The following is a 25,080-nucleotide window of genomic DNA, read 5'->3' as shown; positions in this document are numbered from 1 at the left end:
GGGGTCGGAGTGTGGCCTCACACTCCTACTAATTCCAAGCGGCACAGCTGAAAAGCAAAGCACATTGTGATTTCAAGAGGTGTTGCCTCTCTCTGCCCTGCCATCTTTAGTACACAAGCAGTTAATCCAAACACCAGATTTGATTCCTGACCAGAGTGAACCGCAGAAGAGAGCCCACCAGGACTTCCTTCCCAGGACTTTGCAGACAAATGTGATCTGGTTGAAGGCCGACCCCCGTTTCAAGCTGCACGGGACAAGTCTGACGCCTAGACTGAGCATCCAATAGTCACTCTGAGGAAACGTCAGCCCTTGTCCATGCCTTGCTGGGCTCTCTGATCCTTGAGCAAGCTTCTGGCCCTTTCCTTTTGACTCTGCATAGCTTCACTAAAAAGATTCAAACTGGTTTCTCTTCCTTACCATGGATATTCTTAAGCATCAGATGATGGTAAGAAAGACATTCCAAACTCCAGAGCATCCATAAGATAGCCCTTCCCCCACTGTCATTCCCAGAGAGCTTTAGTGGATAAGTTCTTATGTGTCTGAATTCAGGAACTAATAGATTTAGCTACAGGACAGTAATAACCCCGAACAGGTGATGTTCGGACAGTCACAAGTAAGACTGCTTGGTGGTACACGCTGGTTTGGGTTACCAAGCAACCTTGCTATCCCTTGTGCCTCTGAGGAGCCTGGCCTTTCATACAGAGGCATCTCTGTGGGCCAGCCTCCTGGTAGCATTAAAAGAGCATGGCCTCCTATTGGGAGCCTGTCCTTTCTTTTTGGTTGGTGCAGCTGGTAGAGCTTTTTCATACCACCACCACCCCCCCCCCAGCTACATAAACAGAGTCATATAATGCCTGCCAGCATCAATGAGTATGGAATAAGGACCATGCTTTGGCCTATGGCCCGAAATTGCCTTATCCAAGCGTTAAAATTCAATGTTGAAAAACCCAATATGAATGTGTGAGCAATTTCATTTTATTGGAGGAATGGAGAGGGAGGGGATAAATTTGATGGAGGGGGATTTGGGTGGAGTTAGGGAAGGCAGAAGTCCAGAAAGCATGTCCTCATGTATATAAATATTTTTAATACAAATATATGCTTTATTTCGTTTTTCTTTTCTCAGGAATGAAGGAGAGGCTCAATGATTTATTGGAAAGAGGCTCAGATGTGTAGTCATGGTGGTGGTGGTGGTGGTGGTCGTTGTTCATTGATCCATGGTACTGTGAGGAATCGTGCACAGGGTAAGTCCTCATCTTCAGAGCCTCTATGAGATTCTGTACACGCTTGGCGAAAGAAAGTGTTGTGCGGCGTCTCGTGCGTTGTGAACCAAAAGTAAAGGGTACGGGTTGGAGTGGGGTTGGGGGCGGTAGGGGTGGGAATGGGGATTGGGGCTGGCCTGGAGATGGTCCATGTGGTAGAGGCCGAGGTGGTCGTGGCCGAGGTGGTCGAGGTGGGATGTTTTGGTAATACCAAGGAGGGCGAGGAGGAGAAGGGTGGTAAGAGACCACCGGTGGTCGAGTAGTCGGCGGGGGAGGGGTGGCTGGCTGAATCAAACGCAAGGCATTAGGGCCGATCTTGGAAGCAATCCAATCCAGGTAGTCCCAGGTGGCTGTGTAGACTCCAGGACGCTTAGCACGGGCACAGCCAACCCCCCAGCTCGTGATCCCCACGACCACAAAGGGGCTGTCGACGTTGTCTCTGCACATGAGAGGCCCGCCACTGTCCCCCTGTCCAGAAGGACAGAGGGGTCACTTTCAGCCTGAGCCACTCTCCCTTCCCAGAAGGGTCATGGGGCTGTGGGAGAACAATGTCTGTAACCACATTATCTCCCGCTGCCTTCAATACAGTTGGTAAAGTCGGAGCTACCAATATCCATTGGGATATGAAGGGCAGGGGGATGGTCCTGCCTGAGATGCCCTGCAATAAGACGAGCTCACATGTATATGCATGTGACTTTACCTGTATCCATGAACACTGTGGCTTTGGGTACTGTGTGCTCTGGGGAAGAGGAAAACACTGTCTTCCAGGACTAAGTTTGGGCAGTGTATTCTGTGTGCTAATGTTGGGATTCAAAGTGTGATCATTGGTTCTCAGTAGGGACAGATGGTAGATATCATCCCCATACTAGTTGTGATGGTGGATGTCACTAAAGTGGGCTCTTGGGTAAGGAGAGGAGAGGCTGGAGATCAGGGACCTAAAATGAGGCTTTCTCGGAGGCTAAGCTCCTTAGAGGGACCCGGGGGTCTGGGCACCAGAAGGAAGTTACCTGGCAGGTGTCAATCTTGCCTTCAGGATACCCTGCACACACATTAGTTGATGTGACACGCCCATTGTACCACTGGGTTGAGTTACACAGGTCGAGGTCAATGAGATCCACACGTGCCTCCATCAGGACAGGCGATGGCCTGGGGGCTGCAGGCAGGCCACACAGCGGTCAGTGCTCAAGGAGGAGACGAAGAAAGCCCCGCCTCCTCCCCCCACTCTGCACTTCCATTCATCCTGTCCTGTGTCATGCTGTGGCTAAACAAAGATCCCTCAGGCTCACCTCATGCACTCAAGGGGAGGAAATGCACAGTGAAAGGGCAGGTGGGGCTGCCTGGACGAAGAAAGGAAGGGTCCATGACGCCTAGATCCATGATGGATGAGGGACTGTGGAAGTCAGCTGTAGCCCTAATGGACACAGCTAGTATATGCCGAGCACTGTCCATGGTCCTATTACTCCCACTTTGGGTGAGGGACTGGAGCACCACCCACACACGTCCAGCGTTTGGCCAGGGTTGCCCCTCTCCACACCCATGCCTGAGACACACCTTTCATCCTCCACTGTATGGCTAGAAGTCACCCTCCCTGTTTTTTATCCTCCATTAGGGCTCCTCCACCCAGCTTCAGACGGGATCCTCCCATGTCTCTCAGATCTGCTTTGAGGAGATTTTTGGAAGAGGAGAGCTGAGTCAGGGCCTCATTCACTACCACAAACCCTACCAGGGGGGTTAGGAAAGACAGTTACACTCCAACTCATGCAACCAGCATGCATCTGACTTAGACACATCCTCAGAAGCAGCACAGCTCTGTCTCTTCATCACAAGCAGCCAGGGTCCTTAACAGCGGCACCTCGGATAGCATCCTCCCAAGGCAGTGTGGGTCTGAATATCATGGGCAGCACAGATATGGTGCACCCTGACACAAGACAGGCACGAAAGACATGTGAGTGCAGGTGGTAAGACAGGAAATGCGCGGAGTCCTTATATGCAGGGCTAAACACTCAGTAGGCAGGCAGTAGCTATCTGCCCAATACATGTTTCCTGGGCTTTGGGTATGTAAGGATTTGGGAGAGGGGTATTTCATTTTCTGTTTTCAATAAAACTTCCACCTTTCCTCACATCTAATCATCAGTGAGAAATTTGTACAACGCACTGTTCCTGAGGTGGAAATGACTGAAGGCCACCTAACCTGCTAGCCATCAAGATAACTTTTTAGATCTGTGGCTGAGGTCATAGTCTTGAAAGTCATGGACCTCACTGTGAAAAACCGGGTGTTCTGAAACAGAATGTTCTCGGTACCAGACAATATAAATAAGAGGCCTATAAGAACTCAAAATCCCAGGGAAAAGAACAATACCTAGGTAGCTTGTCCAGCCCCAGAACAGAGGCAGAGCCAAGCATATACACACACAGGTCATGGGAGTTTGAAGCCTGGGATTTTTTAAAGACTGAGGTCTTTATAGGAGATATTTGTTTGCAAGACAAAAATGAGAGACACCCCCACTGATTAAGAGGATTCTAGGACCAGAGACCAGCTACCCAAGGACCACAAGAACACAATGCACACATATGACCAGAGGGCAGCTACAACGGGGCTGAACAACGTGTGTCCTCATACTTAGGCAGAGCCACAGGCACCAGCAGATCAGAGAGCTACAGTCACGTGCCAACAAAGGCCGGTGAACTAAAGTAGCTAGGGTGAAGGTCGCCTCCCCTGAAGGACAGGACAGGGAGTAACCCTTTAAAACAGCGGTTCTCAACCATCCCAACACTGCAACCCTTTAATACAGTCTCTCCATGTTTGGGGTGACCCCCCCCCAACAATAAAATTATTTCTTATTACTTCATAATCGTAATTTGGCTACTGTTGTGAATCGTAATGTAAATATTCTCAGAGACAGAGGTTTGTCAGAGGGGCCGTGACCCACAGGTTGAGAACCACTGCTCTAGCGAATGAGATCACCTTAGGAAAAGAGAATAAAAGCGAGGGGAGCAGGAATTCCAAACTTTAAAAAAAAAGGCTGAGTTGTACATTCCAAATGACTCAGCTGCCCCAGATTAGAAAACCTAAGTTTTCCAAGATCAAAGAAGAAATGATGGCTCAGCAAATTTCAGTCACATTTCCACATCCCTATGTGACAATAAAAATCTGTACCACCACTTATGAGGAGCTGAAAGCACTGCCCGTGAGCAAGAGAAACGTTCTATTTGGTCTTGTCCCATTGACAATGCCCTGCTGCCTGTGTTGTGACTTTAGGGTGTGACATTGTACTCCTGGTACCAACAGTGGCCCTAGACTTTAAGGATGCGGGAGGTTGTCTGGGACTCAGGCTATTAACTCTGGAGTCATTAATGACTCTAGAACATTTCCTGTACCCCTGTCAGCTTGTCTACCACAGAAGACATTCCTCTACTCACCTGGTGTCATGTGGGCCAGGTAACATTAGTGCATGAAAAGGTCTGAGCCAGGGAAAGGGAAAACACTTTGAACAAGGACAGAGGGCTAGAAAGGCAGCTACACTCATCTTGAATGGCAGGCGATCTGCTGGACAATGCCAAGGGCCTTGAACTAACAACCCAAAGAAAATTATACCCAGCACATACTTCCTTCCCAGTCTACATAGAGAGCACCAAGTAACTTGGAAGGAAATGATGAGTCATGGTGCTATGACTATCCACACATGAGCCCTGCCATGAAAAGGCTGCACGGAGAATGGGCACCAGTGCCCATCAAGGAGCCCCCACCTATACTCACCCTTCTCTTTCATGTATCCCCACCCAGTTACGTAGCAGGTCTGGGGAATTTTGGGAGGACCAGCCTTAAAATGAGGCAGGCAGCCGGGCCCGATGAAGCTCCCACACACAACCGGAGGAGTGATCTTCAAGAGAGCAATGTCGTTGCCCTCGGTCACGACGTTGTACTTTTCATGGATGATAATCTTCTGCACATATCTCTCCTGCAGAGGCTCTTTCACTGGCTTGTTTCTTCCATATTCAATTTCCTGGGCTCCAAAAACCAGTCTCCAGTCATAGACTTTTCTGTGGGCACAAAGGTAAGCCCGTCGTTCTCATTTACAGACTGGCTGGACCAAAGCCTGTGGCGAGAGTGACCCTCAGAGCCCTGTCAGGAGCTGGTTACCACAGAGACCCTGGGCACAGCCCCTGGGGCGAGTCCCTTTCCACTAGAAGCACTCCGGAGACCTCCCTCTTTGAGTCCCACACGTACTTTTTGTTGTCGAAGCAGTGAGCAGCTGTAAGCACCCAGTAGGAGTTGAGCAGGCTGCCTCCACAGGCATGGTACCTGCGGCTGTTATGAGACATGAAGATCTGTAGGCTGACCATCCAGGGCCAGGCCCCACGCTGCGCAGTCTGCCCTCCGACAATCCGGACACTTGCCTGTGGGTGCTGCCTGAACTGTAACCCACAGGGGCCACTAAGGAGAGACCAGGACACTGCTCAAACCAAGAAGAGGCATCCAGTCTTTGTACCTCACCTGGGGGGAGGCAGGGACACAGGGTTGGGAAAGATGGGGAGGAACTATGGGGAAAGACAGGCAATCAAGTGTGGGTATGCAGGAGGCCACAGTCTCCAGGAAATACCTAAACGGGCCCTAGAGGTATTGAGGGATTCTTGGATATAACAGAAGTCAAAAGTGCTACGGAGGCAGAGGGGTGTGATGGTTTTCAGGACCAGTCTTGGATGGGAGACTCAAGCAAGCATCACATGATTAAGGAGGTCTCAGGGCTATACCACCTGGACAAAGGAGCTGCAAGCTGATGCAACTGGCTCACAAGCACTGGGGTCACGCTAGCCACAGTGAGACTCCTGTGTGGGAAATTCTATGAGCTATGTCACAGTGAAAAGGGCTACCAACAACTTTGGAGCTGCTTACTCTGTGGGTCCATTAGGAGTAAGTGTTTCCAGGCAGATAGCGGTGTAAAGGCAATGATACCTTTGAATTCATGCCCCGGGGGTTTACCTCAGCTGTCCATCCTAAAGTTTAGGACCCAATGCTTGAGAAGCAATGAAGCCAGTCACTGGAGAAGCAGTGGGGAGAGAGCTAGCGATGAGGGATCTCTTTCTCTGGGAAACCATGGGCAGCTGGAAACCTAATGCTTCTGGGATCACGGTTCCGGAAGCAGGAAGGGTCTGAGTTGGGATTGTGGGTCACAGGAACTGTGAGACTATCCAGAGCCTGCTACAGCTCAGCTTACTACTCATCCCAGCCCTGGACAAAGGGAGCCTAGGTAGGACCTGATATTCATAGAATGTCCTTAACCCCACCAAGATGCCCCCGACACTTACTCACACGTGGAGTTATCTCTGGCAACCACGGACACTGCCAAAACCAGCACAATGACAGTTGGCAGCATCTCTACCATACTCCTGCCCTAACCCGGTCTTCAAGCTGTGACCTCACAAAGCTCCACGGCCTTCTGGCCAATCAGCAAGATGATATCCCACCCCCACCTCAGCAGTTAGGCCAGGAAGGCCTCCTTGATTAACTGATCCATGCTGGAGTGGCGTCCCAACTTCCTGTGTAAACTCTCTCGGGGTGGTGAGGGCCTCACGTGCAACCTTCCTTCGTTCATCCTTGGTGAGTCTCCTGAAGTCGCACTGTGTGAATGCTCAGGATGGGCCCTCTGGGGGCTGGAATCACTAGAATCATGGACTACAGACAGCTTGGCCCTCCTATAATGAGGTGGTACCGTATGTTCACAGCTAAAAGAAGTCAGGTTCCACTGACTGACAGATCCTCGGTACATGGTGGGGGTGGGAGTATACGCCATCAGGACACTTTCAATCGCCATTTTGAATTTGCTTGACGTGTGACTTCGAAGCCCAACTTCCTGTTCATTGATGAGTGTCACAGGGTTTCCTGGAGTTCTCCAGTCTCTTCTCCTGACCCTCGTGCAGCCACATGTGATGGTCACCGAGACTTGAGCAGCAGTTTGCAATATCTAGTGTCTTTTTTTTATATCATCAGAAGACAGCATGGCATGAGCATCATACTCTGATGTTCCATCTTCCCTGCATCGATGTCCGAAGGCCTCGTCTCCCCTGAGTTTATAAGTCCCTACCAGCCCACCATAAGATGGACCCATTACATCTCCTCTAAGATGCCACCTCTCCTACCCGCCAAGACATTTTTATCTCCCCACCCCGTATGTTGAGTTCTTAGACTATGGGATGATCTTGATTTCTCCACGTGTCTTCTCTAACTAAATGTCATACTTTCTTATGTGACTTTTAGGAGGTCACAACTCCATAAGGTGGCCAACAAGGTCTTGAATATCTTACCTGAGCATCAGAAAGCTCTGACTTCTCCCCCTGTGAAAGCAACTCCTCTTTTTCCACATCAGGGCCCGAGGTCTCATTTCTTCCCTCTGAGCGGTACCTTGTCGCACGTTCTCTACCAGAATCAGGAAATCTTACATCCTCTACCTGAATATTGAAAGACTGTACCTTAAGTATTCTTAACTTCCATAATGAAGTTTTGGAAGAATTCATGTCCCCTACCGAGAAGTCTCCTCTCCCTACGTGAGTCCAGTCGCATCTCTTACCCAAATGTCATATTGCTTTTCCCTCCTCTCCAAGAATATCTCAGTCTTCTCTCCTCTGTCCAAAGTCCTCACCTCAGCTTCATGTCTGTCTGTCTCAAGATCTCATCCTCACTGCCTAAGGGTCACAAAATTCCCTGTCTTCTACTTGACTACAAGGAGGCCTTACTTACCCTATCTGAGTATCATAGGGCATCGGGACATCCAGTCTCTATCTGACAATTGGGATTCATCTGTTTGGGCATGCACCTGGATCAGTGGTTCTCAACCTATGGGTCATGACCCCTTAGGGTTTCATATCAGATATTTACATTATGATTTGTAACAGTAGCAAAATCACAGTTATGAAGTAGCCATGAAATAATTTTGTGGTTGAGGGCCACCACAACGTGAGGATTGCACACAGCCTGGAGAAGGTTGAGAACCACTGAGCTGGAGGTTTTGTCTGGCTCTCTGTAAGTGACCAGAGGGTCTCATCCGACCTCAGGTTAGAAACACATCTCCTCTACCTCTGATTTCTGTGCCCTTCCCCTTCTAGAGCTGTTCTGGAGTCTCAACTTGTAGCTTTAATACTTTTTTAAAATTATTATTTTGGTTTAAAATTTTTATTTTTTTTTTTTCTTATGTGTATCTGTCTATGTGACTATATGCTGGCGGGGCGGGGTTACTGTGAGGCCAAAGAGGGCACTAAATCCAGTAGAGCTGGAGTTACAGGCAGTTATGAACTGTTATGAACTGCCCCAAACACTGGAACTGGCAATCGAACTCTGGTCCTCTGGAGGAGCACCAAGAACGCGTCCCCACCGAGCCATCTCTCCATCCTAGCTCTGATGCTTACGAGCCACGAGTTGAGTGTCCCAGCGCCTTTTCCCCCTCCAGGTCAGATGTGCCAGGCCAGGCCAGCTCACCTTTCTTTACCAGAAATTGATTACGACCTCATTTCCACTATCTGAGTGGCAGGAAGATTTAACTCTCTTATCTCTGTATCGAAAACTTATTCTCCCTTTATATTCTAACAACCGGTTTTATTTCCCCTAAATAATTATGAGATCTCAGCTTCCAAAGCCAGTCAGTAGGACATGACCTCAGGGCCTGAGAACCTCCTCCCTAATGCAAACATGGGCTCTCCCCGTTTAAAGCTCTGCCCCGGGTTCTAACCTCTAAACTGGAATAAGAACAATGTGACCTAAGGGAAAGGACCTCAGCTCGAACATCCACCCTTGAGGCACAGGAACACTCAACTTTCTCAGTGGGAGGAAGATGCACCTGATCCCACACAGCAGCTAACGGGACAGGGAAAGAAGGCATCAGAAATACATACTGACTAGAGCAAGATAGCAGCCGTGAAGAATGAACATAATCTCTGGCTGTGATTAACATTCCTCCTAAGATTCCTCATTAATCTGTAGGAATGCTGAATGCTAATTTTCAAATTTACACCATTAATGAAAATTTTAAACCATTACTCTGTCTTCGAATAGTAAATACCTCAGATTCTTTTACATGACTGCAATTCTGTAATTCTCACATAATTTACATGACTCTCAAATTCTTTTTACATGACTTCTACTTGTTAAGAACTAAATCTGACCATGTGGTGGTGGAGCACACCTTTTAATCCCAGCACTCGGGAGGCAGAAACGGGTGGACCTATGTGAGTTCAAGGCCAGTCTGGTCTACAGAGCAAGTTCCAGGACAGGGTCTAAAGCTACAGAGAAATCCTGTCTCAAACACACACACACACACACCCCTAAATTCTGTTGTAAAAACCAAAGTTGTGATTTAAATATCCATATGCTAGCAGAACCTCATGATGAAGGCTCATAGTCCCAGTTACTCAGGAGGCTGTAGCAAAGGGAGGATCATAGGTTCCAATCCTGCTTGGGCTACAGAATGAGTTCAAGGTCAGAAAGGGAGCGGGTTACAGGGGTACAACTACCCAAGGACCATGAGATTTTTATCTCTGTACATCATAAATTGGCCCCTCCTCTACCTGAATGTAAAGGGATACTTAAGTCAACTTCAGGGTTCTCAGGAGCTTCTGACCATCACTTTTATCTAAATTAAAAAAAAAAAAAGTCTCTCCTCTGTGTCAGGAGGTTCCTCTCCTGCATTAGAGTGTAAGGGCCCTTCGTCAACCTTGATGTTAGATAGTAAGTCTCACCCTCCCAACAGGAAGGATAGATTGTCCTTTTCTTAATCACTGAGTATTAGAAGACCTCCCTTACTGTAAATGGGTGCCAGGTTTTACCTGATAAGAAATGGGGTCTTTGGGGGTACCATCCCCTCAGACCCCTTCAAAGTACAGCTAAGGCGCGACAGTCAGCAAGGGAAAAATAACGAAGGGTATCTGAGGGGAAAACGAGTCAACGCACACATGATTTCTCCTCAGCATGTCTCTTCCTTGTCCTCTCTTCCAGTTCTTTGATGGAGGAAGGTCATTTGTCAATAAACAAACTGCCTTGGCCCATTTGATAGGCTACCCCTTAGGTGGGTGGAGTAAACAGAATAGAATGCTGGGAGGAAGAGGAAGTGAGCTCAGATGCAAGGCAGCTCCTCTGAGAGACAGACGCCATGCTCTCCTCTCCAGAGTAGACACGATGAAGCTCTGACCCAGGATGGACGTAGGCTAGAATCTTCCCGGTAAGCGCACCTTGGGGTGCTACATACATGAACAGAAATGGGCCAAGCAGTGTTTAAAAGGATACAGTTTGTGTGTCGTTATTTTGGGGCATAAGCTAGCCAGGCAACCATGAGCCGGGCTGTGGGAAGAGGCCCACAGCCCCTACTACAGATGGCGCCCACGTGGATAACTGCATCCACAGAAAGCCTGAGAAAGCTTGGGAAAGAATAGAGTAAAGCGTGTTTTCTTGGTAGCAGCAATTTCTCGGGTCTGCTCTGCTTGCTAGAGGCAAGCAAGTGCTCTCATCTAAGAGAGGCTTCCTGACTCAGCTTCAGCTGCAGAACCCTGCAGCTCATTAAGAGGTCCTGCCACGAAACACTTAAAAGGTATTGATAAAAGCTGACTGCATACTTGTTTGTTTTCAGACGTAGCAGGAAAAAAGTTGTGCTGTTTTAAAACTCTGGCATTCTGGTCCATCCTGCCAGGGCAAACTCTGACTGTTTGAGGCAGGAGGGCCAACTACAGAGAGAGGACTTGAGTGTTGTCTGTGGATATAGTATTGCAGCTTGTTTGCTGGCAAGGACCTTGAAACGCCACAGAGTTGTGGTAGTAAACATGGCTACAGCCGGTACCTCCGCCATGAGGCTGGAAAGCTAAGGAATGGCCTGGATTTAGCTGGCAAAGCCACGGCTTTAATCCTACCCATATTGCTCAGTAATTTAAAGGCTCGTGTGGTCAGAAAAAGAGAGAGATACAGTAAAGAGAGATTCAAAGACAAAGAAAACTTTAAATGATTTACAGTGTGTTTAAAAATATATACAGGCTGAAAATTAAAGTTCTTAAAAGTAAAATAAGGAAGAAAGAGAGTAGTTGGGTGTGGTAGTACACACCTTTAATCCCAACACTTGGGAGGCAAGAGGGAAATTTACCTCTGTGACTTCAAGGTGTGGTAGCACACGCCTTTAATCCCAATGCCTGGAAGGCAGAGACAGAAGGATCTCTGAGAGTTCAAGGACAGTCTGGTCTACAGAGTTATTCCAGGACAAATATATACAGAGAATATAAAACAAAAGTAAAAGTAAACAAAATAGAGTTAAAATAAAGCTGCACAAAGATGGAAATTACACAGAGAATCTTGATACTGTATGCTATTATGCTCTCTTTGAATTGTTTGAATGCTGAGGAAGGAGCAACAGATGCTAAAAGATATTTGTTTATAAATGCTGCTGAACTAATCCAAGATAGATATTTTCAAAATACCTTGACTTCAGAATTTGGATCTAAGGATATGATACTTTGGAAAAGAGTTTCTTCTATTGTTTTCACAGAGGATGAGACTCTTTGGATTGCTTCTTCGATCCCAATATGGTATGATAGACCACGTCCTCCTGAAGGGTTGCTGTGTGAACACCTTCAAAAAATTACTTTGCTCAACTGCCAACTGAGATGAACCTAGCAGACAGGTTATCCCATAAAAGACCCGAATAACAGCGCCCCCATTCAGCAGGAAGCAGTTTGGAGAGAAAAAACTGCGCCCATGTTCCCATATATTGTTTATAAATGTTCTTTTACATTTAAAGGGGGAGATGATATAGATGTGAATAATTTACATTGATATGAATCTTGGTTTACTGATATTAATTTAAGGTCAATTTTATTATATGTATATGTATTTCTGATATTGATTAAGGTATTGTGATTGTGTAGTTCACTTAAAAATGTAATGTATATAGGTTGTTAATAGATAATTATCAATAATAGTCAAGTTTGTAGTCATGTTAGTTAGATTTTCTAGATGTGCATGCATATATTTCAAATAGGCATTCATCATATCTTTCAAAGGCTAGAGAATATGGTATTTTAAATGTTTTAATAACTTAGGGTTTTTCATGACAATGAGACACTCTGCTCCTGGCAGCACCAATCTGCTTCAAGAAGAAGATGGGCATCGAAGAGGCACCTTATGGAGTTTGATAGCCATTTGGGCAAGAAACTGCTCTTGCCTGGACTGTTGCATAAACTGGACACAGAGAACCCACAGAGAGAGGACTACTGAACTTGCCTAAGGTGAGATGATCTTTTGGGGTTCCTGATTCATGAAAGAGTCTGCAAGACATTCTGCAGGATACAGCAGATAGTGACTGAACTGCCTTTGAAATTTCCTGCTTCATGGAAATGTCTGCTGGACACTATGGACCTGTAAGCAGAAGATGGATGCCCCAACGGTACAGAGGAACTTTGGGTGGCTGTCCAGGCAGCAAGATGTCTCTGTCATTTCTAGAGTTTGAAAGTTGCTTATTTCTTGTTTGCTTAGGTAATATTATATCCTTCTGGAGTCTTTGAGGGAGTTAAAGAATATATAGATAGTTATTGTTTTCCTTAGTTATGATAAAGATAAAATAGATGTAAATATTGTAATTTTTACTTGATAACTGTTTTGTTATATGTAATTTTGCTATGTTAAAGTTAAAGCCTTCCTTTTTTTTTTTGTTTAAACAGAAAAAAGGGAAATGATGGAGGAAGGTCATTTGTCAATAAACAAACTGCCTTGGCCCATTTGATAGGCTACCCCTTAGGTGGGTGGAGTAAACAGAATAGAATGCTGGGAGGAAGAGGAAGTGAGCTCAGATGCAAGGCAGCTCCTCTGAGAGACAGACGCCATGCTCTCCTCTCCAGAGTAGACACGATGAAGCTCTGACCCAGGATGGACGTAGGCTAGAATCTTCCCGGTAAGCGCACCTTGGGGTGCTACATACATGGACAGAAATGGGCCAAGCAGTGTTTAAAAGGATACAGTTTGTGTGTCGTTATTTTGGGGCATAAGCTAGCCAGGCAACCATGAGCCGGGCTGTGGGAAGAGGCCCACAGCCCCTACTACAGTTCTTCTGTCCTGTCTATAATGTCTTAGCTCTAATTTTCTCTCCCAATTCTAATTCCAATTCTCTGCTACCTTCTCCTCCTCCTCCTCCTCCTCCTCCTCCTCCTCCTCCTCCTGCTTCTCCTCTTGCTTCTCCTCCTTCCTCTTTCTGCTCATTTCTGGGATGCTTCTGCTCCAGCCTCTGTGTACTGTCTTTTCTTATCCAGCTATACAGACCCACAAAATCTCGCAGGCATTCACCTGAAGGTCACATACCATGTCTTAAGCAAATGATAAGAATCAGAGTCATTCCAACAACTCACAGTGCAATAGACCCAGACGGGGAGAAAAGAGCACTTTCTTCCAGTTGGCCCCGAACTCGTGGCTGCAAGCTGCAGCTGGGAAAGGGGAAGCCTTTTGTACCTCATCTATAGAGGGAGCCTTGTAGAACTAAGCCAGTAAGAGAAATAAGGGAAATGGTGTGTTATAGCCTATACTGTTGAGAGTACATATCATCTTCAACATTTTGTGGTTAGCAGTCAGGAAGGCCATGCTTTCTTGGACTGGAGACTTGTTTGTTTACATACGTGTCCTCAGAGAGAGTGCAGCAGCAGCTGGAGCTGCCGTGGCAAGGGGCAGAGGAGCCCACTCAGCACTCGGTAAGGCGCAGTGACATTAAAAGCATCGTAAATCTTAAGGTGTTTTTCTGTCCAGTATGCAACCCTACCATAAAAAGAGAAGCTTGTAACTCTACTTCAGGGCTATGAAGTTGGTTTATATTTCGTCACTATCCCTGGAAAGTCATGGAATCTTAATCCCTGGTGTCTGGGTAAAGGCCATAAAACTGAGGTTAGGAATCTGTGCAAAGAGTTCATTGGTGTCCCTGGTACTGCACTTAGGTTACTTTGCACTTTTTACCTTGGCTCAACAGATCATACAGTTGACCACATGTCCTATATTAAGATTATATTCCTTTGGTAATAGCTCATCTTAAAATACAAAGAAAAGAGGTATTTTGACTCTGTGACTGTTTTCACACATAGCTAGGGGATGTAATCAATACACCCCAAATGCATAGGGGTAACTGTGCCAAATAAATGATCAAATAGTGCTGAACTGCGGAAGACAAATCCCAAATTTGTAACAGATCGGAATAAGCTATAGGAGAAATCTACAGTAAGAAACAGCCAGTTCATTCATAAGGCAATAACTTCAATGTGCCTTGCATCTTGGTTTAATCCTCCAAGAGAAGCCTTGATTCTGATGGGCTGACCTCATGAAAAGATGGCTGTATAATTACTGCATAATCCTGTGGCTTGTAGCAGATAAGCAACCCCCAAAGGCTTGGGAAATGGCCAAGAAATGGGGTGCAACGAGATGGATCAGCACGGAAATGTACCTACCACCAAGGTTGATGATCTGAGTTCAGTCCCAGGACCGGCCAGCAAGATGGTAGGAGAGACCCGACTCCCACATGTGCAACAAGCACACAGGCCCACACACATACACACAAAATAAATTAAAATGCAATTATATGTTTTAAAAACAAAAACAAAAAAAGAACTTACCAAGGCCAGCTGGCCGGGGTCTGAAAAAGCATGGGACAAAACCGGACTCGCTGAACATAGCGGGCAATGAGGACTACTGAGAACTGAAGAACAATGGCAATGGGTTTTTGATCCTATTGCACGTAATGGCTTTGTGGGAGCCTGGGTAGTTTGGATGCTCACCTTAATAGACCTGGATGGAGATGGGTGGTCCTTGGACCTCCCACAGGGCAGGGAAACCTGATTGCTCTTTGGGCTGAGGAGGGAGGAAGACTTGATTGGGGGCGGGGGGGGGAATGGGAGGTGGTGGCGGGGAAGAGGCAGAAATCTTTAATAATTAAATAAATTAATTAATTAAAAAATGGCACTGGGCAGTGGTGATGGGTGCCTTTAATTCCAGCACTCGGGAGACCAAGGCAAGCAGATCTCTGAGCTCGAGGCCAGCCTGGTCTACAGAGTGAGTTCTAGGACAGACAAGGCTACACAGAGAAACTCTGTCTCAAAAACTAAGCATGTGTGTGTCTGTGTGTCTATGTGTCTAACACAGACACACACACACACGAGAAGTACGTAAGGACTGAGTCTGGGGATCATTCTACATCGTGTCTACATTCTAGATGATTAAAGTCACTGCAGAACGAGCCCACTCCAATTCTGGACCAGGCTAGAAGCCTGGCACCTGCCCTGGGTTACAAAGACAAGTGAGGTGCTCTGCCCACCCAGGTTTGACTTTGTCATAAAGCTTCTAGGAAGCACAGGCGTTTGAAGGGAGTATGATTTTAGGACGCCAGACCTTCATCTGCTCCTTGAAGTCACCTGGGACACTTTCTTTCCCCTGACATCCAGGATTCCTTCTACTCCCCAATTTTCCTAACCAGCTCCTTCCTAGCCCCACCCTTGACTCGGAACAACTTTAGATAACTTCAGAATCTGTCATCGGTGTTCATGATGTTGAAGCCACTAACCCACTTGCCTGTCCGAAGCTCCTTCCTTCAGGCATGTCCCATCTCTTGATTTCTTAGCTCTCTCTCCAATTTCGTGCTGAGTCGGAATCTGTCTGCCTGTTCCCTTGACTATGCTTGTGGCTAGGCACCTGTCCCAATGCCCCGAAGTGTGGGTTCCCCGCTATGTGACTGGCTAGTGACAGATGGCAGCTCACACTGCCTGTAAACAGGCTCTCGGAGGTCAAGTCTGTGTCCGGCATGTGGCTCAGAAAAGGCAAACATCACCCTCTAGAAGCTGGCTCTGGCCTCTGAGGGAGCAGAGGTGGCTGAGGTGAGAGGCACCAATTTCCTCTAACGCGAGACAACATCGGGAACCGAGAGGCTCCACCTGGGACTCCGGAAACAGCAGAACCAGGAGAGTTCCCAGGAAGAAGGGATGTAGAGCAGGGCCACGAAGGGTGGTAAAGGCTTGGCAACCCAGCAGCCGAGGATCAGCACAACAAGGAGGGACGCGGGGTTTGAAATTTAAAGCAGATTTTATAAACAAATGGGCACTGGAGGCAGGTTTCAAATCTCAGGTTAGAGAGTGGAGCTGGCATTGTTCAGTGTCAAGTACTGACCTGGGTTCCATCCCCAACACCAGAAGAAAAACAAGTGGCAGGGATCTCAGAAGACCATCAGTCTAGAGGTTGTCATCCAGGGCTGGAGAGATGGCTCAGTCGTTAACATTACTTGCTGCACTTGCAGAGGATTGGGGTTTCGTTCTCAGCACCCACACTGGAGAGCTCACACCTGCCTAAATGCCAGCTAGCTTTCAAGGGCACCCTCAAACACGTGGCATACACTTATACAGACATGGACAGACATAAAAATACATATTTTTTCAAGTGCTACCTAGTGAGGTGTATTCAACAGCCTGTAGAAAGCCTCAGCCAGGGTCTAGTAATCTAGAATAGGTTGGTCCAACAGGAAGGCTACGAAGGATTGCTACAGACATCACTGAGTAGAGAGTACACTGGGTCGAGGCTGTGGGCTTGTGTGACTTGTCTGAAGAGCAGGCGCTACTCCCTAACCCTAAGCAAGCAACCGACACAGGGTTTCATTTCTTATAAATTTATTACATAATATTATAATAATTATTATTAATAATAATAATAATATAAGAAACATAGATCTCTGTGGGGTGTATCACAACGTCAGGGTCAGGAGGCCTCAGGACTGGGGCAGGGGTGAAAGCCCCCAGATGGAACTCCATACAAAAGGAGGGGTGAAGCAGAACTGACCCTGTAAAGTTAAAAACCCAAATTGAACAGAACCAAAAACCCACAGGTAAAGGTGAGACTGTGTATGTGGCAGTCCGTTACAGTGACCGCTGCTGTGTGTGACCTGGTCTGTTGGTGAGGGGGTTAGTGGGTGTGACTCTGTCTAGGGAATGGGGCCGGTGGGCCAGCACAGACCGGCGTGCCAAGCCCCTGGGCCATGAAAACATCTGTTTTCTGTCTTTTTTATTTTTATTAAAAAAAGCTAGAAATAGAAACAGAAACTTGTGAGTGACGTGGATGGAGCTTAGTCCAGACTCCAAACCCTATGTTTAAAAACGCCCCAGGGCCCCCACCCCACAGGTCATTGCTGAGTGTGGGGAGTCACAGTAAGGGGGCCAGGGCACCCTCAGGAGTCTTTGCCTCTCTCCAAGGGCTGTTGTGGCCTGATTTTTTTTTTAGTGGTCCCCACAATCCCTTTAGAAGCCCAAAGGGGATACTGCCTGCAGGGGGCCCTTGAGGCCTCCAAAGTTGAAAGGATTCACCAAGAAATCCTGCTTAAGCTGGGTGAGGCTCAAGAACAGGCTGAGAAAACAGCGCGACCCGCCCGCCCGAGAGCAGCCTTTCTTTGGAGAAGACAGGGCACTTTCACAGGCACACACCCATGCAGGCACCCTGCGCAAGCTTCCGCAACCTCCCACCCATCCAGAACAGCCCCTGGGGACCACTCCACAATCAGGCACATACAGGGCACCCATGCACTCAGCCACACCCACTTTTCACAAGCACACAGGCGTGCACACACATATGTGGCACACACACAGGGCAGGAATGGGGAGTCTTTGGGGTGCGAGGCAGGGAGGCTTCTCTGCTGTAGTTGCCCAAGAAGTGGGAAGGTTAGACCCCTCCTTTGGGAGAGACCCTGTGAAGATGATGGCTGGGGTTGGGTTACCGGGGCCCAGCCCCAGGGCAATAATCTCCCAGGCCACCTGGCCCTGCTAGTGCCCAGCAGGCAATGCCTGCCACCCGTCCCCCTGAGCAGCACCTAAAGGGTGGGTGGGGCATACTATAGCTCAGCGAGGGAAAGGGGGCTGAGCCGGGGTCCCCAGGGTGGGCTGCCAGGACCCTGGCTAACCCCAGGCCAGCTGGAGTGTCCCCTGCCCTGTATGGGGTGGCAGTGAGGGGCCGGAGATGGAAGACTGGGCAGCTGTGGCGGGACCAGCGAGAGGACTAGAGGGGAAGAGGGTGGGAACTGTTACGGACAGAGATATTTGTTCCTTTTCTCGTTCCAAATATAGAGTGGATTAAAATATGTAAAACAGGAGGCTCCTTGGCCCCCATCGAGAACCCCAATGTCTCCCCCCTCCCCCCGAGTCACCAAGGCGTGTCCTGACCTCGCATGCTGGACTAGGTTCCCCCTCTGGGAGAATGGCCACCAGGAGCTGTGAAGGAGGTGGTCAGGCCAGAGCACCCTGCCCTAACCCCCTTCCACCCAGCCCCCCTGGTCCGCGCCCTTACTGTGTGCTGGGTGGGGTTCAGCGGCAGGGGAGGGCACTAAGCAATGTACAGGGCAAGTCTCCAAGCAACAGCAAACAGGACGATTCATGCAACATTCCTGGCCCGGGCGCCGTGGTAGGGGGCGAGCCGAGCCTGCGGCCTGGAGTAGGGGTAGGGGCCCTGCCGGCAGGGCGCAGCAGGAACGGGAGAGGAAGTGGGGCGTCAGCTGCCATCCAGCTGCCTGAGCGCACGCTCGATGTTCATGCGGTGGCCAACGCGTGTGACGCCCAGCTCCACGAAGTCGTCCTTGGTGAGCGCAGGCAGGTGTGCGCCTTCGATCTCATGGTCCTCGAAGCGGTCTCGGTGCTCGCCCAAGTGGATGCTCTCCAACCAGTCGCCCACATCGAACTTGCTCCAGAGCTGCAGGGGTTTCTGCTGGAATGGCCTACGGGGGCCAGCACTGGGGCCAGAGCCGGGAGAAGGCGAGGGCAGCGGAGATGGCGAGGGGGAGCGGCTGCGCGCACTCACACTTCGCACCACGAAGCGCACTTCCTTGGGTTCGTGCGGGATGGAGAGGCTGGACGACTTGAGGATGGTGGGAGGCGTGAGGCCGAAGGGCCGCCCCGCGCCTCCCACACCCGCCCCCAGCCCCTCCACCCGCTCCAGCGATGCGGGCTTCACTGGGCTCGGGGCTCGTCTCGCCACGGGGTACCGGCCGCTGGGCCGCACCGAGTAGGAGGCCCCTCCGCCCGGGCCCCCGGGGCTGCGCTGCGCTGAGATGGTGCTCAGCTCACCGAGGCTGCTGAAGAGCCTGCGGAGGGAGAGTGGGTGAGGGCCAGGTGAGGGGCGGAAAGTAAAGTCGGGGTGGACAGAGGGGAGCAGAGCCAGGAGGACTAGGGCTGGAGGAATATCCTGTGGTCACTCTTTTTTTAAAAAACCAAAAACATCTTGGCCTGTGCCTTGCCTTACTCTGGGGGATACTCAGACTGACTGGAATCTTAAGGAGTAAGACTAGTCCCCCACAGAGCTCTCCATGGAGGCCCAATGGCATTCCACCGAAGAAGAGTTTCTCATTGACAAGAGCCGCTTGCCCCTCCCTGCCAGCCTCTAACACAGTCGTCTGCCGGCATGGGTTCCATCCACAGATGCTCTGGACTGTAAGACTAGAACAGTATCTTGACCACTCCCCACATACAAAGCAGAAAACCCGGGCCAGTCTCAGGGACAGCCGAGCCATGGTAAAGGCTGGCAGTGGGAGACGACCAAACAGGTCCACGAACACTGGAGACAAACACCAGGCAGGGCTCACACCCACAAGAGGTTGAGGCAATAGCACACGGTAACTGGAAGACAGTCTCCCTGCACAGAAGAGCACACCACAGCAGCAATGGTGACTAGATGTGCTGCAGACATGCAGCAGTGATGGTAGAAATGCAGGAGCACACGGGCAGACACACAAGGCAAATGGTACCTCCGTTCCCAGCCTCACCTGGCAGGATCCTGGACTTCCAGCCCCGCCCCAGCCTGCCTGGCTGGAGGCCAGCCTGAGGTGGCTGCCCTAAAGGAAGCCTACTCCCACGGCCCCTCATTCCCATCTCGACCCCTTACTACGGCCAAGGACAGTCTCGGTCGCCATCAGTAGCACCAGAGCCCCACAAGTAGCCATGCAGAGCAGCCAGGGGCAGCCAGGCACAGCATGTGAACTGCGAGAGGCATGGGATGGGCATGCTCACTTACACAGCCGGCACTCGGGACCACCGCGCAGCTAGACAGAGCAGCCACATGCAGATGGGCAGGAAAGAGCAATGAGAGAGAGTGTTAGCAGGCCAGGCCCACAACGCCTTCGGTCACAACCACACAATGGGCAGCCAGGTTCAGGGACCCCTGTGGGACACTCTATGGAGGCTGGAGCTCAGAAGGTACTGGGGAAGAGAAAGTCCCTAGGAGAGCTAGGCTAGGTTTCCGATTTGCCTGTCACCTCTCTCTGGCTCTCTCCACTGTGCAGTGCAGACTGTTAAGCGTGGCCTAGCGGTGTCTTGCAGTCTGCTAAGTCTCTCCACTGTCTGACCAACCTCTCTCCAGCTGCCATCTCACCCCCTCCACCCCCACAATGCCTTCTCTCTTAAGCTGGCCTAAGTTCCTGCTCACTCTGCACAGTATCCACAGTGCAGGAGTCCCCTCAACACCTCTTTCTCCTTGCTACAGTTCAGCTATGTAATATTCCCCTAAGAGGCTTGCGTTCTGAAGGTGCAGTGGTGTATCCAATCACTGAGCGGTAACTGGATCATGAGGGCTTTGTCCCAATCAATGAATTAATATTCTGATGGGAGGCTGGCTATGGCGGCACACACCTTTAATCCCAGCACTCAGGAGGCAAAGGCAGGCAGATCTCTGTGAGTCTGAGGCTAGCCTGATCTACATAGCAAGCCCTGGGCCAGCCAAGGCTACATGGTAAGACTCTGCTCCCCTCCCCCCAAAAAAAATCAATAATGATCACAACAATACATTGATGAATTCATAATTTGATGGCCTTATTCCTTCTCCTTCCAGGTCCTTCTTCCTGGCTTCCTTGAAATGACTCACTACCCCAAGCCCCTCCCCCATTATAATGTTCTCCCTAGCAATGGGGCCAAGAAACCTTGGACTGAAATCTCTGAAACTATAAACCAAAATACATCTTCCCTCCTCAAGTTGTTCCTGTGAGGCAAAATCCGTCAGAGAGAAGAGAAAGCTAACACGTTCCATTAAAGCAACTTTCTACTTATCCCTCACATGGATTACTCCTTCCCTGGAGACCTCATTTCCATCCCTTTTAATGGCTCTCTCCTCAGCCTGTCCATATTTCTTCTTCCCAACTGCTCAGACCCCCGGCAGAGCTTCTTGAAGAATCCAGACAGTGTCCCCAACACAAATACTCCAAGAACATCCGAAGTATACACACGGGAACAGGCAAAGCCCCCAGAAGAAACTTTCACTCCTATGGAACCTGGCCTCATGGAGCCATCTTGGCTTTGGGGGCAAAGTGGGGTGGCAACAGAGGTGAGGTGTGATAGAATCATAGTTATGAGTCAGACTGTGGTCACATACAGAGTAAAACGAAGCCAGGAATGTCACCTTGCCTGTTTCTCCCCGTGAACTCATGCTGACCCTCACCCGGGCATCTTTGTCACGGAACAGACATCGACACAAGACCTACTCCAAGGGTTAGGTTTCAGCAGCTACACTGGAGGCTACAAAACAGTCATAAGGCAGTGCAGTGGGAGCTTTAAGCAGAGCTCAGAAGAAAGTCTGGGTCCAAAAGGTCTAAGCTGGGCCAAGCAGCTATACCTGTCTGGATAGCGTCAAAGCCTTCCTTCCTGGCAGGGGTGACTGGAGGCCTGGGCTGAGGGCAAACTGGCTTCAGAGGCACCCAGGGTCCGGAAACATGAGTCTGTAGCCAGTGGACTGGGAGTGGAGAGAGGGCTGGTCATAAACCTCAACAACCTCCACCAGTGTTGGAGATTTGGGAGGCCTAGAAGAGAAGCCCAAGGAAGGGTGTGTATGCAAGGAGTAGCCCAAGTATTAGTGTCCATTCCCTGCCCACCTCTTGGGGAAGAGCTCTAGCTACATTGTCCCCAGAGCAGAAACCCCAGTTTGTGCAAATCTGATTTCAACATGTTTACACACATCTCCGCACACCTACCTCTGGCGATTGCCACTAATAGGAGACTGACTGACCACTAAATCGTCAGACTGTGTCCACCACAAGGTCACCTCACAGCATCTGCTGCCCTCCAGGGTGCTCCTGGCTGATGCAGCCTCTAAGACCTTGCCCCCCATGAACTCCCAGTCAATGAGATCTGACCTCTGCCCCTGGCTACCACCAAGGCTGTAGGCAGGGTCCCCTGGCTGACCGGCAGGCTCATCTGCTTCCTTGGAGGAGCCCTTTCTTCAGCGGCTTCCTTCCCAGATGAATTTTCTAGCCCACACTCTTTCATAAGCTGTACTTTCTGAGGCCGTATCATCTACCCCCATTCCCTGCTATGACTAATAAGCCCAGGAATGCCATATGTGAGAACCTCCATGGGTTTCTTCTGAGCTCAAGGTTTCTACTGGGATCTCTTAACCCCTCTTAACATACAGGATATCCAACCCTGCCTCGGTGAACAGCACCCACATGAGAGGCCTGGGGCTCCTCTACCTTTTTATCCTTGGCAAATGTCACCAATTCCTCACATTAATCCAGGTCCTTTCTCATCACAGGAGCCCAGACCCCGCATAGTTTCAGGTCCTTATACCATCCACCCTCCCTTCCTTTCACCTTTTCCTTCCCTTCACTTTCTCCTTCCCCCTCCCTTTCTCTCCGCTAGGGATAAAAGGCCTCATGCGTGCCAGGTAAGCCTTCCACCGCTCAGCGACATCCCAGCCCTTCAATTCCTTCTTTGGAGTTTCCTTGACTCATGGATCCGGGCACAAACTCAGGAATAGAATACACCTTGACAAAAAGATGTCACCCTATAAACACACCACAACATCTTCCTCCAGAGACCGCCTTACCTCTGTCAGCCCACTGATACCAACAGGCAAGGAAAGATTCCTACTCAGGCCTGGCCAGTACCTCGGGCCTACTTGCCTTTGCACTCAGGTGGGTCAGGTCTAGGCCTGTGGCTTTTGGCAATTTGGAGGCCCCATCTCATTACAGGACAATTCTTAGTAGGAACACAGATCAAGTAGGATCTAAGATTCTCCATAAGTCCTCTCTGCCGCCTGGCCTGTGTAATACTGACATGCCCAGGGTCCCTCTGTCTTCTCTTATGATCTCTTTCTGTTCCCTAGCAGAGTCTGGACTTTTGAGAATGCATGTACATTTGATCTGCCGAGACACATATGCATCCCATCCCCAGTATCCACCTGGTCTCAAAGAACCTTCATGTGTGACTGTGCCAGCACACAGGCTCTGTCCATACCCTTAACATGCAAGCAGGACCTGTATCAGACAGACAGGGCAGGGCTTTGCAGAGCCACCTGAATGGAAAATGGGTCTCCTGTGAGATCTCCTCAGTGACCTCAACAGGTCGAATGAACAGGGCACACTTTGACCACCCACACGCAAGCACGTGGGGCAGGGGGGAGGCACTCAGAAGCACTGCAACAAATATTTCCAAAACTATTTCACCATGGTTTCTTTAAACACAAGTGAAGATCTGCCAGGTATAGAACTGAGTCAGCTGGCATGACTGCACACACCTGTGATCCCAGCACTTGAGAGGCAACAAGCGGGAGGATCTTAGGCTTAAGGCCAAGTTGGGCTCCACAGTGAATTCAATACCACCCTAAAGTTATATAGAAAGGCTCTATCTCAAGTAGGTGAGATGGGTTGGTAGGTGATGGCTCTTGCAGCCAAGGCTGATGACCTGAGTTCAATCCCTGGTACCCACAAAATGGAAAAACAATACTGACTTCCCATAAGTTATTCTGTGACTTCCACATGTATACCATAAAATGTGTACACATGCACACGTGCGTGCACACGCGCGTGCGCACACACACACACACACACATATATATATATAAAGGTAGAAAAGAAAAGGAAAGGAAAGAAAAGAAAAAAGAAAGGTCCCATATCTCAATAAAACAAAGCAGAGGAGCATAGCCCAATGGCTGACCATTTGCCTAGTATGCACAGGGCCCTGCGTTCAATCCTCAGCACCAATCCCTCCCCAGAAAGCCAAGGCAAAACAGCACTGCTGTAGGTTTCAAACTACATGGAAGATTCAAGCCCAAACACGAGACCCGGAAGAAAGTGGAATCTGGAGACAGGCGCAGGTCTCAAGACAGAGAGGTGGGGCTCTACAACCAGCTGCGGGGCCCAAGGTTGGGTTTGAAACGATGAACAAATAACACACGGCCTAAGTCAGGCCTTTTCAGACATGAGAATCTGTCCAGCGGGGGCTAGAACTTCAACCTGAAGTGAAAGTACAGGTGGGAACATGGACCTCACAGCAGCACCAAGAACAACATACCCTCCAGCCTCAACACCAACACCAACAATGGGCCCAGGTAAATGAGCTGATCTACAAGTTACTGCGCTTTCTCCAAAAAGTCCAGATTGTTGAGCTCCTGTGGCTAGACTTTATCACTGCCCAGACTGAGACATCTGTGAGAAGGTAGACAAAAAAGGGTCATTCCCAACTCGGTGGAATCCATCAAGAGACAGAAGAGCCTGGTAGGTAAAACCAGGGGACCACACACGGACCAAAGATGTGGCACAAAGGTGTGACCTCTGCCAGGACAGATCCTGAGAAGGACACAGTCACACCCAGACATCAGAACGTCACACACTTTATTAGACACTTCTCTAAGAGAAAGGCTCATTGGTGATTTTGATCCCAAAGTCAGACATGAATACTGAATTCTAGCCCCCACTGGCTACCAGGCCAGTGCTGAGCTACAGCCCCAAACAGACATCAAAGCCAGAGTGTCCACAAAGACAGACAAAAGACCAGGTCTGAAATAAGCTGGATGTACACAAAGTCACAAGTGCCCCATGCC

General features: G+C 49.3%; 2 protein-coding genes across 5 annotated transcripts in view; both read right to left on the bottom strand.

Annotated features, from left to right (window-relative positions):
- Positions 1-1,119: 1,119 nt before the first annotated feature.
- Positions 1,120-6,643, bottom strand: Acr (acrosin). Its single transcript, XM_057792368.1, is given in 6 exon segments — positions 1,120-1,142; positions 1,145-1,727; positions 2,267-2,412; positions 5,017-5,300; positions 5,488-5,694; positions 6,567-6,643. Coding segments are annotated over 6 exon segments (1,320 nt in total).
- Positions 6,644-16,896: 10,253 nt separating this feature from the next.
- Positions 16,897-25,080, bottom strand: part of Shank3 (SH3 and multiple ankyrin repeat domains 3) — a 59,798-nt gene continuing 51,614 nt past the window's right edge. For 2 of the 4 annotated variants that reach the window (XM_057791878.1, XM_057791879.1), the window contains one exon: positions 16,897-19,360. In XM_057791878.1, the coding sequence (XP_057647861.1) occupies positions 18,772-19,360 (589 nt within the window). In that variant the 3' untranslated portion in view covers positions 16,897-18,771. Of the gene's footprint in view, positions 19,361-20,286; positions 20,315-21,876; positions 21,994-25,080 lie in introns of all 4 variants that reach the window. The other 2 variants (XM_057791882.1, XM_057791881.1) reach the window with 2 other exon arrangements.

The sequence above is a fragment of the Chionomys nivalis genome, chromosome 17 (genome assembly GCF_950005125.1).
Source record: "Chionomys nivalis chromosome 17, mChiNiv1.1, whole genome shotgun sequence".
Classification (NCBI taxonomy): Eukaryota; Metazoa; Chordata; class Mammalia; order Rodentia; family Cricetidae; genus Chionomys; species Chionomys nivalis.
This window is presented reverse-complemented; position numbering and strand designations above follow the sequence as displayed.